Source organism: Somniosus microcephalus, chromosome 11 (assembly GCF_052327205.1).
Source record: "Somniosus microcephalus isolate GS21.2 chromosome 11, FLI_Smic_1.0, whole genome shotgun sequence".
NCBI classification, from domain to species: Eukaryota; Metazoa; Chordata; class Chondrichthyes; order Squaliformes; family Somniosidae; genus Somniosus; species Somniosus microcephalus.
Window position 1 is genome coordinate 108,047,262 of NC_140997.1, and position 14,144 is coordinate 108,061,405.

The following is a 14,144-nucleotide window of genomic DNA, read 5'->3' on the forward strand; positions in this document are numbered from 1 at the left end:
TCCCCTGGACCAGATGGCCTGCATCCCAGGGTTTTACAAGAAGTGGCTGCAGAGATTGTGGATGCATTACTTGCAATATACCAAAATTCCCTAGACCCTGGAGAGGTCCCAGCAGATTGGAAACCCGCAAATGTGGCACCCCTATTTAAGAAAAGAGGGAGACAGAAAGCAGGAAACTATAGACCAGTTAGCCTAACATCTGTCATTGGGAAAATGCTGGAGTCCTTCATTATGGAAGCAGTAGCAGGGCATTTGGAAAATCATAATGCAGTCAACCAGAGTCAATGAAAGGGAAATCATGCTTAACAAATTTACTAGAGTTCTTTGAGGTTGTAATGAGCAGGGTGGATAAAGGGGAACCAGTAGACGTAGTGAATTTGGATTTCCAGAAGGCATTCGATAAGGTGCCACATAAAAGGTTACTGCATAAGATAAGAGCTCACAGAATTGGGGGTAATATATTAGCATGGATAGAGAATTGGCTAACTAACAGAAAGCAAAGAGTCGGGATAAATGGGTAATTTTCCAGTTGGCAAACGATAACTAGTGGGGTGCCACAGAGATCGGTGCTGGGGCCTCAACTATTTACAATCTGCATTAATGACTTGGATGAAGGGACCGACTGTAATGTAGCTAAGTTTGTGGATGATACAAAGATGGGTGGGAAAGAAAGTTTTGCAGAGGACTCAAAGAATCTGCAAAGGGATATAGACAGGCTAAGTGAGTGGGCAAACATTTGGCAGATGGAGTACAATGTGGGAAAGTGTGAGGTTACACACTTTGGCAGGAAAAATAAAAAAGCAAATTATTATTTAAATGGAGGAGATTAGAAAATGCTATAGTTCAGGGGGACCTGGGGGTTCTTGTGCATGAAACATAAAAAGTTAGCATTCAGGTACAGCAAGTAATCAAAAAGGCAAAAGAATGTTGGCCTTTATTTCAAGGGGGTTGGAGTATGAAAACAGGGAAGTCCTGCTACATCTGTACAGGGTATTGGTGAGACCACACCTTCAGTACTGCGTACAGTTTTGGTCTCCTTATTTAAGGAAGGCTATACTTGCATTGGAGGCAGTTCAGAGACGATTCACGAGGTTAATTCCAGAGATGAGGGAGCTAACTTATGAGGAAAGGTTGAGCAGGCTGGGCCTGCTCATTAGAAGAATGAGAAGTGATCTTATTGAAACATATAAGATACTGAAGGGGCTCGACAAGGTGGATGCAGAGAGGATGTTTCCCCTCGTGGGGAAATCTAGAACACGGGGGCAAATCTAGAACACGGGGGCACAGTTTCAGAATAAAGGGTCGCCCTTTTAGAACTGAGATGAGGAGGAATTTCTTGTCTCAAAGGGTCATAAATCTGTGGAATTCTCTACCCCAGAGAGCTGTGGAGGCTGGGTCATTAAATTCATTTAAGGTGGCGATAGACAGATTTTTTCAACTTAAGGGAATGAAGGGTTATGGGGAGCGGGAGGGGAAGTTACTTTGAGTCCAAGATCAGCCATTATCTTATTGAATGGTGGAGCAGGCACGAGGGGCCATGTGGCCTATTCCTGCTCCTATTTCTTATGTTCTCAAGTTCTTATGCCCTGGGAGTGTTTGATGGGACAGTGTAGAGGGAGATTTACTCTGTAGCTAACCCGTGGTGTACCTGTCCTGGGAGTGTTTGATGGGACAGTGTAGAGGGAGGTTTCCTCTGTATCTAACCCGTGCTGTACCTGCCCTGGGAGTGTTTGATGGGACAATTTAGAGTGAACTTTACTCTATATCTAACCTGTGCTGTACCTGCCCTGGGAGTGTTTGATGGGACAGTGTAGAGGGAGCTTTACTCTGTATCTAACCCGTGCTGTACCTGCCCTGGGAGTGTTTGATGGGACAGTGTAGAGGGAGCTTTACTCTGTATCGAACCAATGCTGTACCTGCCCTGGGAGTGTTTGATGGGACAGTTTAGCGGGAGCTTTACTCTGTATCTAACCCATGCTGTACCTGCCCTGGGAGTGTTTGATGGAACAGTGTAGAGGGAGCTTTACTCTGTATCTAACCCATGCTGTACCTGCCCTGGGAGTGTTTGATGGGAGTGTAGGGGGGCATCTATTAACTGGTTTAAGGTAATTTCCCTGGTCTTGCAGCCTTTGCCTGCACTCTGACCAATTCCAATCTTTTACCTGGTTTACGGTAATTCACCTGGTCAGGCAGCCTGCTGCTACACTGTAAACCAATTTCCAATAAACCAATTTTCAAACAGCGGTTTCGAATCGCCACCCCACCTTCCAGTTCTGACTGAAGGACTTATCATTAATGATATTAAAATGGACACGTGGTTTGGATGAAAGAAAAAATCAAGTTTTATTAACTAAATGAACTACAATCAAATTGTAAACTATACCACACGAACACAGTAATTACAGTAAAATTGCTTAAATGGGGGAATGCAGACGGTAAAAACGAGGGATTAAATGGCTACAATGTTAATTAAACAATCTTAGCAATATCCCCTTAATTCACCATCCCCTAACTCCTTACTAGGTTGCCTTGCTGAGGAGTCAGAAACTCTGCTCACATGTGGTCCAGCGAAGTGAGAGAGAGAGAAGCTCACCTGTGGTCCCAGGAAGTAAAAAGAGAATGATAGCTTCTCAGGAGCTATCTTTATACCTGGTGAGCCCCCTGCTGTTTGCCTGTCTGGAAAATTCACGCCCACAAAGTGCCAATACACAAAAGAAACGCTTTGATTGGCTAATTCAAAGTGGTTGGAATGGGTTAATGTGTCTGCACTGTGGGGCTGAAATGTTCCTGCCCACATCCGGAGCTCACCTGGGCTAAAACAAAAGGGAATACAACAGCCCTATTGTCCAGAATGATGGGTGATTTAAACCCATTCAATGCTTAAACTGTTCCCATTCAAAATCCGTTCCATGGTTTCAGTCTTATCATTGTCTGTGAGTGCTTTGAATGGCAGTGTAAACAGAAGCAGTTTCAAATCGATTGTCCTGCAGTTATTCTCAAGTGGACTAATCTCTTAAGTAAATAAGCAACTTCAAGTGCTTCTGAAGGGAACCTCCCTTTGATTGGCAGGTCTATGACTGCCACTGTATCCTCCCACTTTTTCACACAGACAATTCGAGCTGCTTTTTTTCAAGCCCCATTCTTCATGGTCAATGCTTTCTGTGGCCATTTTAAAACCTTTTGTGATTGCCCAAACTCCAGGGAACAATTTTATTAATAAAAGCACTGTCTTAAGGTGTGTGAATATTTTCCACAGAGCTCTACGACTCCGGTGTTGTCCACATTCTGTCCATCTCAGAGCAGTCTTTTGCGGTACTCGGCACATTTTAAAACACTGTAGACAAGTCACATCACCCAATTCTTCGTCCACGATGTGGACCAATATTTTCAATCTTCAGGGAAATAGGGGAAATTTTGCAACCCCTGTCCGGGCCTCTGCAGGTTATCTGCAGTGTCCTCCAGGTTAAAGTTGGGTATTGATGCCTCTGGGCGTCCTGTCTCTTTGCAGTGTAGGTCTTCATCGGGTAGTCTCCCCTCGTTCTCTCCACTCCCCGAGGGAGCGAGGTCTTTTATGGAAACAGTGTCCTCTCACCCATCAGAGTATTCGATATAGGCATACTGAGGGTTTGCATGGAGGAGCTTTACCTTTTCCACAAGGGGGTCTGTTTTATGGCCTCTCACGTGCTTCCGCAATAGTACTGTCCCCGGAGACGTCAGCCACGCGGGTAGAGATATGCCCGAGGTGGATTTCTGGGGGAAAACGAACATCTTTTCATGAGGGGTAGCATTAGTGGCAGTACATAACAGAGACCTTATGGAGTGGAGCACGTCTGGGAGGACTTCCTGCCAGCGGGAGGTCGGAAGGCCTTTTGACTTTAAGGCTAACGTGACAGCCTTCCAAACAGTAGCATTCTCCCTTTCCACTTGCCCATTACCCCGGGGGATGTAGCTAGTGGTTCTGCTAGTGGCTATCCCCTTCGAGAGCAAGAACTGGCGCAGCTCGTCACTCATGAATGACGTCCCCCTATCGCTGTGTATGTAGTTCGGCATGCCAAACATGCAGAATAGATTACAGAGACACTTGATGACCGTGGCACTGGTCATGTCTGGGCAGGGAATGGCGAAGGGGATGCGGGAATATTCATCAATGATATTGAGGAAGTATACGTTATGGTCGGCAGAGGGAAGGGGTCCCTTGAAGTCCAGACTTAGGCGCTCGAATGGCCGTGTGCCTTTGATAAGGTGTGCACGGTCAGGCCTGTAAAAATGAGGCTTGCATTCCGCACAGATGTGGCAAGCTCTGGTCATTGCCCTGACCTCCTCGATGGAGTGGGGCAGATTGCGGGACTTTATAAAATGGTATTGTCGGATGACCCCTGGGTGACAGAGGTCGTTGTGGAGACCCTGTAATTTGTCCGTATGAATGCTGGCACACATTCCCCGCGATAGGGCATCTGGGGGTTCATTAAGGGCTCCCGGCCTGTACATAATATCATAGTCGAACGTGGATAGTTCGATCCTCCACCTGAGTATTTTGTCATTCTTGATTTTCCCCCTTTGTTTGTTATTAAACATGAAAGCCACCGACCGCTGGTCGGTGAGCAGGGTGAAACGTTTGCCAGCTAGGTAGTGTCTCCAGTGCCACACTGCCTCCACTATAGCCTGTGCCTCATTCTCGACAGAAGAGTGCCTGATTTCAGGTCCGTGAAGGGTTCGGGAGAAGAAGGCCACAGGTCTCCCAGCCTGATTGAGGGTCGCAGCTAAGGGAAAGTCTGACGCATCGCTTTCGACTTGAAAGGGAATGCATTCGTCCACTGCACACACTGCAGCCCTTTCAATGTCCTGTTTAATACTGGTGAAAGCCTCCCAAGCTTCAGCTGATAGTGGGAAGGACGTCGATTTAATGAGGGGCCGGGCCTTATCAGAGTAATTGGGCACCCATTGGGCATAATACGAAAAAAATCCCAGGCACCTTTTTAAAGCTTTGGGATTGTGTGGCAGGGGCAGTTCCTTTAGGGGGCGTAATCGGTCAGGGTCCGGTCCAATTACCCCATCTTCCACCACACAGTCGAGGATACAGAGACGGTTGTGTTGAAGACACATTTGTCTTCGTTGTAGGTTAGATTCAGCTTTAGGGCAGTTTTTAAAAATCTCACAAGATTTAGATCGTGGTCTTGCTGGTTGTGCCCGCAGATAGTGACATTGTCCAGCTAGGGGTAGATAGCTTGTAGTTTATTCTCGTCAACCATGCGGTCCATCTCACATTGGAAGACCGAGACCCCATTTGTTACTCCGAAGGGCACTCTGAGAAAATGGTAGAGGCGCCCGTTCGCCTCGAAGGCGGTGTATGGGCAGTCCTCCATTCTAATGGGGAGCTGGTGATACGCGGATTTGAGGTCGATAGTCGAGAAGACTCGGTATTGCGCAATCTGGTTGACCATTTCTGATATGCGGGGTAAAAGGTAGGCGTCCAGCTGGGTATAAATATTTACAGTCTGGCTGTAGTCAATTACCATCCGTTTCTTTTCGCTATTTTTAACTATGACTACTTGGGCACACCACGGGCTGGTACTGCATTCAATAATGCCTTCCCGCAGGAGTCTGTCCACTTCCGTCTTGATAAAGTGTCTGTCTTCCAGATTGTACCGTCTACTTTTGGTCGCTATGGGCCTACAGTTCGGAGCGAGATTAGCGAATAAAGAGGGCGGGCTGATTTTTAAGGTTGATAGGCCACAGACTGTGAGTGGCGGCTGGGACCCGCCATATGCTAGCGTGACACTTTCGTGGTGGCACTGGAAGTCCAGGCCCAAGATTACATTAACACAGAGTTCTGGCATCACGAGGAGTTTAAAATCCTTGTAGTCCGTGCCTTTTACAGTCAGTGTTACCACACAGTAGCCCAAAATGTCCGAAGTGTGGGGCTTAGCAGCCATAGCAATTCTGCTCCGTGTAGGGGTTACCGTTAATGAGTGCCGCCGTACCAGGCTAGGGTGGATAAAACTCTCGGTACTCCCACAGTCAATTAAACATTTCCTTAAATTCCCGTTTGCCTGTATGTCCATCATGGATTTTGTCAACGAGTGTGGCCTGGATTGATCCATCGTGATCGAAGCCACTGTTGGGCCCTGGGCGGCCGTTGAGTCGGGAAAAGATGGCGGATCCCAAGATGGCAGATCCCAAGATGGCGGCCCGCACGGCACGCACTAGGCGGTGACGGAGTTGGAAATCGGATTCCCCCTGCAGACTTTGCTAAAATGCCCCTTTTTCTTACATTTGAAACATGTAGTGTCCTTCGCTGGGCATCGTGGTCTGGGGTACTTGGCCTGGCCACAGAAGTAGCATTTCGGGCCTAGAGACATTGCCACTGTAGTAGGACTCCTGGGTGAACTTCTGTGCGGGGACTCCGGCGGCGTAGAGCTGGTCTGAGACCTGGATGGGGAAGATGGCTGATTCCAAGATGGCGGCCCCCTCGGCGCGCACGAGGCGGTGAGGGCCGCATGGCCGGAATAAGAGTCAGAGTTCTTCTGGGCCACGTCCAGCAATCGCGCAGTGGCCACTGCCTTTTTTAAGTCCAGGACCTCCTTCTCCAGCAGTCTCTGCCAGATATAATTCGATTTGAGGCCCGTGATGAAGGAATCGCGGACCAATTCGTCAGCGTACGCGTTGGCCGTCACGGCCTTGCAGTTACAGTCCCGGACCAGGTCCTTTAGGCCCTGTAAGAAATCGTCCATTGATTCCTCTGGTCGCTGCCTGCGTGTAGCCAGCAGATGTCTGGCGTACACTTCATTTACCGGCCTCTGGTATTGGGCCTTCAGGATAGTGATGGCCTCCGTGTAAGAGGTGGCGTCCCGGATGAACGAATAAATCCGATGACTTACGCGAGTAGTCAGTAGACTCAGCTTATCTACCTCGCTAGCGGATGAGGCCCCCGCGAAGAGTTCGAAGCATTTGAGCCAGTGTCCAAATTGATTTGATGGCTCAGCAGAATGTGGATCCAAGTCCAGACGCTCTGGTTTTAGGAGTCGATCCATCCTAGTATTCTTTAGTGATTAAAATTGATGGGCCTTCAATAACCACAAAACTAGAAGTTATAGACTTAAACAAGTTGGCTTTTAATCACTAAGATCAGAGCTAACATCTCAACACGCCGACTGGTTCACAGGAATGAGTCATACAGATCCTGGGATCTTTATGTAAGAGAAGTCAGGGGCGGAGCCAAGAGCCAAGACCTGGAACCTCCCAGGTTAGTCGGGAAAGAGGAAGTGAAACTATACACCGTGGGGGAGGGTAATATACATGAGTGCAAAACGAATACAGGATCAAGACAAACAGATTTCATTACAGGGCTGTAAAACAAAAGACAAAAAAACTTGAACAACATGCTTCAACAAACCCTGACCATCATGTGCCAATGATGGGTCGCAAAATTCGAGTGGGTATTGCTCCTCCCACCCGGGCAGTAAATGTACCTTCCACCCCCCTTTGATCGTCTTAAACTTTAAAACAGACAGAATGGATTTACAGACCAGCCTGCTCTGCCAGCCCCAAACCATTCCCTTGTCCCTTTGTGGAGGTGGGGTACCCCTCATGTTAAAGATTACCTTGGCACAGACCGAGACCGGGGAGTATGGGATCGTGACTCCCAGTCCCTCCCCCTCCCATCTTCCCTCGACTGGCTGCAGAAAATGATGGGTGCCTGTGTGGCTGCTCTCCCTGGCCCCACACTGAAACTTGGATCCCAGATCCGGCCACCCACTCATCCTTCCCAGCCACACTTATCCTCTTTGCCCGTGGGCCCCTGGGTGAGTTCCTCATCTCCCCCAACCGCACCCACGCGACTCTTGGGTCTCCCCCTCTTTACAATCTTTCCCGGGCCATCACCACCCACTCCTGGGGAACGCGACCCTTTGTGGCAAGGCGCCCGCGCTTCCCCACCATGACCCCTCAACAGCGAGGTCTCCCGCAAGTGAACTTCGGTCAGGATAGTGCTGGGTTGGGGCCGTGCCCCACCCAGCTGGGGCTATTTCTTCTGCGTAGGAGGAGTAGGCAAGTTCCTCCGGACCCTGTCCGGTTTTTCCCGAAGGTCGCTGTGGGGTTTCCCTCTGGATTTGTCCGGTGGTGAGGTGATCCCCATCATTCTGTATTCATACCTTCAGTCGATGCCCAGCTCGGGCTGGGCGAACAATGCTGCTTCATGGTCCAATCTCCTGCAAAACTTAAAAGGACATGCAGCCAGGTCTCACTGACCTGCTGCCTTAGGTGGAGACATGGTCGGGTCCCTTGACCTCGGACCAAAATACAAACATTTGACACACATGTAAACTTAAACTCTTTAAACTTAAACTTAAAACTAGTTATATCAACAAAACTTAAAATACACCTTAAAAGCATGCTATATACACACATAGCTATAATACAAATGCCGCCCATCTCCGGATGGCCAGGCTAATCTCTGGCACTGTCGCAGATTGCTGCTGGCTGCAGCAAAGCTGGACTGCCTCCTGTCTCTGGTCCCTCGCAGCTTATGGCTGCTGGTATGGGACCTCTCTTCTTTGGCTTCTCCCTGGTACGGGAGCCCGCCTTACTCCACTGTAAAGTGGGTGACCATCTTGTCTCGGGCTTGCGGACCCACAGAGACCTTCTGAGGGGCGTCTCTGTGGGGGAAACTTTGGCTGGCGGACCCTGAGCCAGGGTCGCAGCCCTACCTGGCTGGGAGCCTTCTCCCCCTGGTGCCAACGACCTGCACTGCATAAGATACCAGGCAGCCTGCTGGTACAAATCTCCCTCTCCCGATCCAAAACCTGGTGTCAGTTCCCTCACTGTGTCTCCTGCAAGAGGGATTGCCATCCCTGCCTTTCCAGGGTCCCACATCATGGGGGGACCACTCTGGAAGCGGGCTGGGAAGCTGGTCCCTTTAAGCAGGCAACTGCACCTGTGCGGATCTCCTTCCCGGAGTCCCACGGCAGAGGCTGTGAAATCTCTGCCTTTAAACAAGCAGGTGCGCTGTGTGAAAAAGCTGAGGAAGAGCCGCTGTGGTCCCACAGGCAACTGCGCTTGTGTGAACTTCCTCTTCGGAGTCCCGCGGCAGAGGCTGTGAAGCCTTTGTATTCACACAGGCGGCCGCGCCTGCGCAAACCTCCTCCCCCTGGTCCCACGGCAGAGCCTGTGAAGCCTCTGGCTTCAAACAGGCGTTTGCGCCTGCGCGGGAAAACAGGAGAGGGGCCGCTGGGGTCCCGCAGGCAACTGCGCCTGCGTGTTCGGTTACTTTAAAAAGGGTTGGGAGAACCGCTGGTTCTTCCAAGCAGGCCTGTGCGCCTGCATGTAACAACTGAGCAGCAGGGATCTTTAAACGGCTGACTGCGCCTGCGCACTCGTCCTCAAACTGAGCAAGAGCCGCTGGGGGTTCCGGGTCGGCGACTGCACCTGCGCAAACCCGGTATTGAGAAACCTCTCCTCTCTGGAGCGCAGTTGCGCCTGCGCGAACCTCCTGTTGGCAAAACTGAGAAAGAGTCGCTTGGGGTACGGGTTGTGGAACCGCGCCTGCGCGAGCAGTTTCTGTGAATGGTTGGGCAGCAGCCTGCAGATTTCTGATCCCAGGCTGCTGTTTCTCTGTTCCTAGGCCACCCAACCATTTCAAATTTGAACTTTGGTTTGAATTTAAGCTTTTGCCAAGATTTAGGTCCCACTGGGGTAGGGAAGTGTCCCAATTTGTGGGCTGGACAACTTTTCCCTGGGAACAAGCCACAGTGCCTGTCTTTACAGTCTGTGAACTTGAACTTGCATGGACAGCAAACTCATGTTCCCTTACCTGCGTGGATTTAAATGGGGAATTTTGGACCTGCCTTTGGTCTGGGGCCAAAACTATCCCCTTTGTGCCTCCCTTGTCCTGGATTTCTGCTGCTGGACCTGCTCTACAGGGGTCCCAGAACTCTCCTTCCCTGTTCCCCTGCTTAGGCAGCTTACTCTGCTCATGAATGCCCCCCCCCCTCCCACACACAAGCCACAGTACTTGCCTGTGAACTTGTACCTACTGTGGGCTGTGGATTCCTATTCTCAGGCTCACTCACAGCTGCCTGGTTGGGGTTGACTTTAAGCCCCTTTCTTTCCAGTGATTGTGGGGAGGCAGAGGTGGGTGAGGGGGCTGCAGCACCACTGATGGCTGCTCCCTTTCCCTGATTGGCCCTCATGAGAGATTTTAACATCTGCAGGACAGACTCGATTGTGTCTGTCTCTGCCTTCTGAGTTGGGGCTGTGGGGTTCCTGGCTGTATCATCTCTCCCAGGCCTTTTACTATCCCTGCGCCAGTGGCCCTCCTCCCCGCACTTTTAACAAGTGACCTTGTTCTGGGAGGGATGGCTCCCCTCCTGGCACCACTCTTTCTGATATGGAGCCCCAGGTTTATCCAATTCCCTATCCAGCACCGTTCTGGGTGCTGCCTGTGGGATGGTTCTACTTGGGCTGCCAGTAAAATCCGGCTGACCTGCCTTCGGGCTGATGAGGCAAATCATTCCCCTTGCTACCTTTAAAGCCACGTTAAGGCGTTCTATCTCTGCCCTACAGGGGCCATGATCTGTTTCACTAAACCGGGCATTCTCTTCCCGCAGTCTCATCTCACTTTCCCTGGCCTCAGTGATTCCCTGCACAAGGCGTTCTATAAATGCCTGGCATTTCGTGACCTCTAGTGTGAGGCGTGCATTTTCTTCCCGCACCCTCATACCACTAACTCTGGCCTCATTCACCTCTCTTATGAGGCATTCTACCCCCGCCTGGCGCTTCTCAAACTGGGACTCCTGATTCTTGGCCTCTTTAACCTGGCCACCTATACTATAATAGGTCAGCTTACACACTCCCACTACCTTCCGCAGGACTGCCCACAGGCTAAAAACAAGAAAAGCAATAACTGATGCTTTCTCCAGATCCAGACCACTTATCAAATCAAAAACGGCCTGCAGTCCTGCCACGGTCGTCATTTTGTAGGGGGGCATCTATTAACTGGTTTAAGGTAATTTCCCTGGTCTTGCAGCCTTTTCCTGCACTCTGACCAATTCCAATCTTTTACCTGGTTTACAGTAATTCACCTGGTCAGGCAGCCTGCTGCTACACTGTAAACCAATTTCCAATAAACCAATTTTCAAACAGCGGTTTCGAATTGCTACCCCACCTTCCAGTTCTGACTGAAGGACTTATAATTAATGATACTAAAATGGACACGTGGTTTGAATGAGAGAAAAAAATCAAGTTTTATTAACTAAATGAACTACAATCAAATTATAAACTATACCACACAAACATAGTAATTACAGTAAAATTGCTTAAATGGGGGAATGCAGATGGTAAAAACGAGGGATTAAATGGCTACAATGTTAATTAAACAATCTTAGCAATATCCCCTTAATTCACCATCCCCTAACTCCTTACTAGGTTGCCTTGCTGAGCAGTCAGAAACTCTGCTCACATGTGGTCCAGCGAAGTGAGAGAGAGAGAGAGAGAGAAGCTCACCTGTGGTCCCAGGAAGTAAAAAGAGAATGATAGCTTCTCAGGAGCTATCTTTTTATCTGGTGAGCCCCCTGCTGTTTGCCTGTCTGGAAAATTCACGCCCAAAAAGTTCCAATGCACAAAAGAAACGCTGTGATTGGCTAATTCAAAGTGGTTGGAATGGGTTAATGTGTCTGCACTGTGGGGCCGAAATGTTCCCGCCCACATCCGCACCTGGGCTACAACAAAAGGGAATACAACAGCCCTATTGTCCAGAATGATGGGTGATTTAAACCCATTCAATGCTTAAACTGTTCCCATTCAAAATCCGTTCCATGGTTTCAGTCTTATCATTGTCTGTGAGTGCTTTGAATGGCTGTGTAAACAGAAGCAGTTTCGAATCGATTGTCCTGCGGTTATTCTCAAGTGGGCTAATCTCTTAAGTAAATAAGCAACTTCAAGTGCTTCTGAAGGGAACCTCCCTTTGATTGGCAGGTCTATGACTGCCACTGTATCCTCCCACTTTTTCACGCAGACAACTCGAGCTCCTTTTTTTCAAGCCCCATTCTTCATGGCCAATGCTTTCTGTGGCCATTTTAAAACCTTTTGTGATTGCCCAAACACCAGGGAACAATTTTATTAATAAAAGCACTGTCTTAAGATGTGTGAATATTTTCCACAGAGCTCTATGACTCCAGTGTTGTCCACATTCTGTCCATCTCAGAGCAGTCTTTTGCGGTTCTTGGCGCATTTTAAAACACTGTAGACAAGTCACATCACCCAATTCTTCGTCCACGATGTGGACCAATATTTTCAATCTTCAGGGAAATAAGGGAAATTTTGCAACCCCTACAGGACAGTGTAGTGGGAGCTTAACTCTGTATCTAACCTGTGCTGTACCTGCCCTGGGAGTGTTTGATGGGGCGGTGTAGAGGGCGCTTTACTCCGTATCTAACCCGTGCTCTACCTGCCCTGGGAGTGTTTGATGGGACAGTGTAGAGGGAGCTTTACTCTGTATCTAATCCGTGCTGTACCTGCCCTGAGAGTGTTTGATGGGACAGTGTAGAGGGAGCTTTACTCTGTATCTAACCTGTGCTGTACCTGCCCTGGGAGTGTTTGATGGGGCGGTGGAGAGGGAGCTTTACTCCGTATCTAACCCGTGCTCTACCTGCCCTGGGAGTGTTTGATGGGACAGTGTAGAGGGAGCTTTACTCTGTATCTAATCTGTGTTGTACCTGCCCTGAGAGTGTTTGATGGGACAGTGTAGAGGGAGCTTTACTCTGTATCAAACCCATGCTGTACCTGCCCTGGGAGTGTTTGATGGGACAGTGGAGAGGGAGATTTTTCAACATTGGCAACTCTGTATTGAGGTATTGCATTTTGCACTGCAGTTAGCCACCTAAAGTGCAGGATTTCAGACACCAGCTGCAGTGAAAGCCCAAGGAGCTGCATGTGCTATCTCAGTGCTGGCTCACACTCACACTCACTCTGACCTTTGAGCCAATCAGGATCTAACTGTGCTCCAAACTCTAAGATGTAATTATCATTTTTTTCAGAATACTTGCATAATTTGTGTCCAGAATCTGCTGAATATGAAGATACACAAGGTAATTACACAATTATAAAATATAATTACAAAAAATACACAAGATTTAAGGTATTTGGCAAAAGAAGCAGGGGGGATTTTTTTACACGGCAAGTTGTTGCGATCTGGAGTGCTCTGACTGAAAGTGCAGTGGCAACAGATTCAACAGAAACATTCAAAAGGAAGTTGGATAAATACTTGAAAAGGAAAAAATGCAGGGCTATGGGGAAAGTGCAGGGCAGTGGGATTGATAGGCAACTCTTTCGATGGACTGAATGGCCTCCATCATTCTATGATTCTATAATTCTACAGGGATTGGAGTTGTTCAGGGAAATGAGCAGCTTGAGATTCTGAGCTCTTCCTTGGGAGGGACAGATTGCTGTTCAACACTAAAACATCCCTTTGTGCATTTGCTGCTAAATTGAATGGTTTGGGGGGAGGGGGGCAGATACTGGATTCTGGGGGGGAGGTGGGGGTACAGTGTGGGTGGAACTTGTATCTGATTGGTGCGGTGTTACTAAGTGCTGTGTTTCCATTTCCTGTGCAGCTGCTCTGGTTGTTGTGGGTGAGGTATGTGACCAGGCCGGGCAGTGTGTGTCACAAGGGGTAAGTCCTTTTCATGGTACCTTTACTCCTCTTGCTCTGAATGTAAAAAGTGAATTGCAACTTGGGTAATAAAAGCCATCGCTCCTAGTCAGCCATGGGCTATTGATCATTTGTTCCAGTGTATGTTTCACTGGGTTGAATGTTTGGGTCACTGGGTCCATTGTTTGTTTCACTGGGTCCAATGTTTGGGTCACTAGATCCAGTGTTTGGGTCACTGGGCCCATTGTTTTGGTCACTGGGCCCATTGCTTGGGTCACTGGGTCATAGTTACACAGCACAGAAAGAGGCCCTTTAGCCCATTGTGTCTGCGCCGGCCATCAAGTCCTGTCTATTCTAATCCTATTTTCCAGCATTTCGTCCGTAGCCTTGTATGCTATGGCATTTCATGTGCTCATCTAAATGCTTCTTGAATGTTCTGAGGGTTCCTGCCTCTACCACCCTTTCAGGCAGTGAGTTCCAGATTCCAACCACCCTCTGG

At 48.9% G+C, this 14,144-nt stretch overlaps 1 protein-coding gene across 1 annotated transcript in view; it reads left to right on the forward strand.

Annotated features, from left to right (window-relative positions):
* LOC147110818 (FYVE, RhoGEF and PH domain-containing protein 5-like) overlaps positions 1–14,144 on the forward strand; it is a 1,561,072-nt gene that overhangs the window by 842,779 nt on the left and 704,149 nt on the right. The window contains exons 9-10 of the mRNA XM_085999968.1: positions 13,032–13,082; positions 13,608–13,666. Of these exons, the coding sequence (XP_085856094.1) occupies positions 13,032–13,082; positions 13,608–13,666 (110 nt within the window). The remainder of the gene's footprint in view (positions 1–13,031; positions 13,083–13,607; positions 13,667–14,144) is intronic.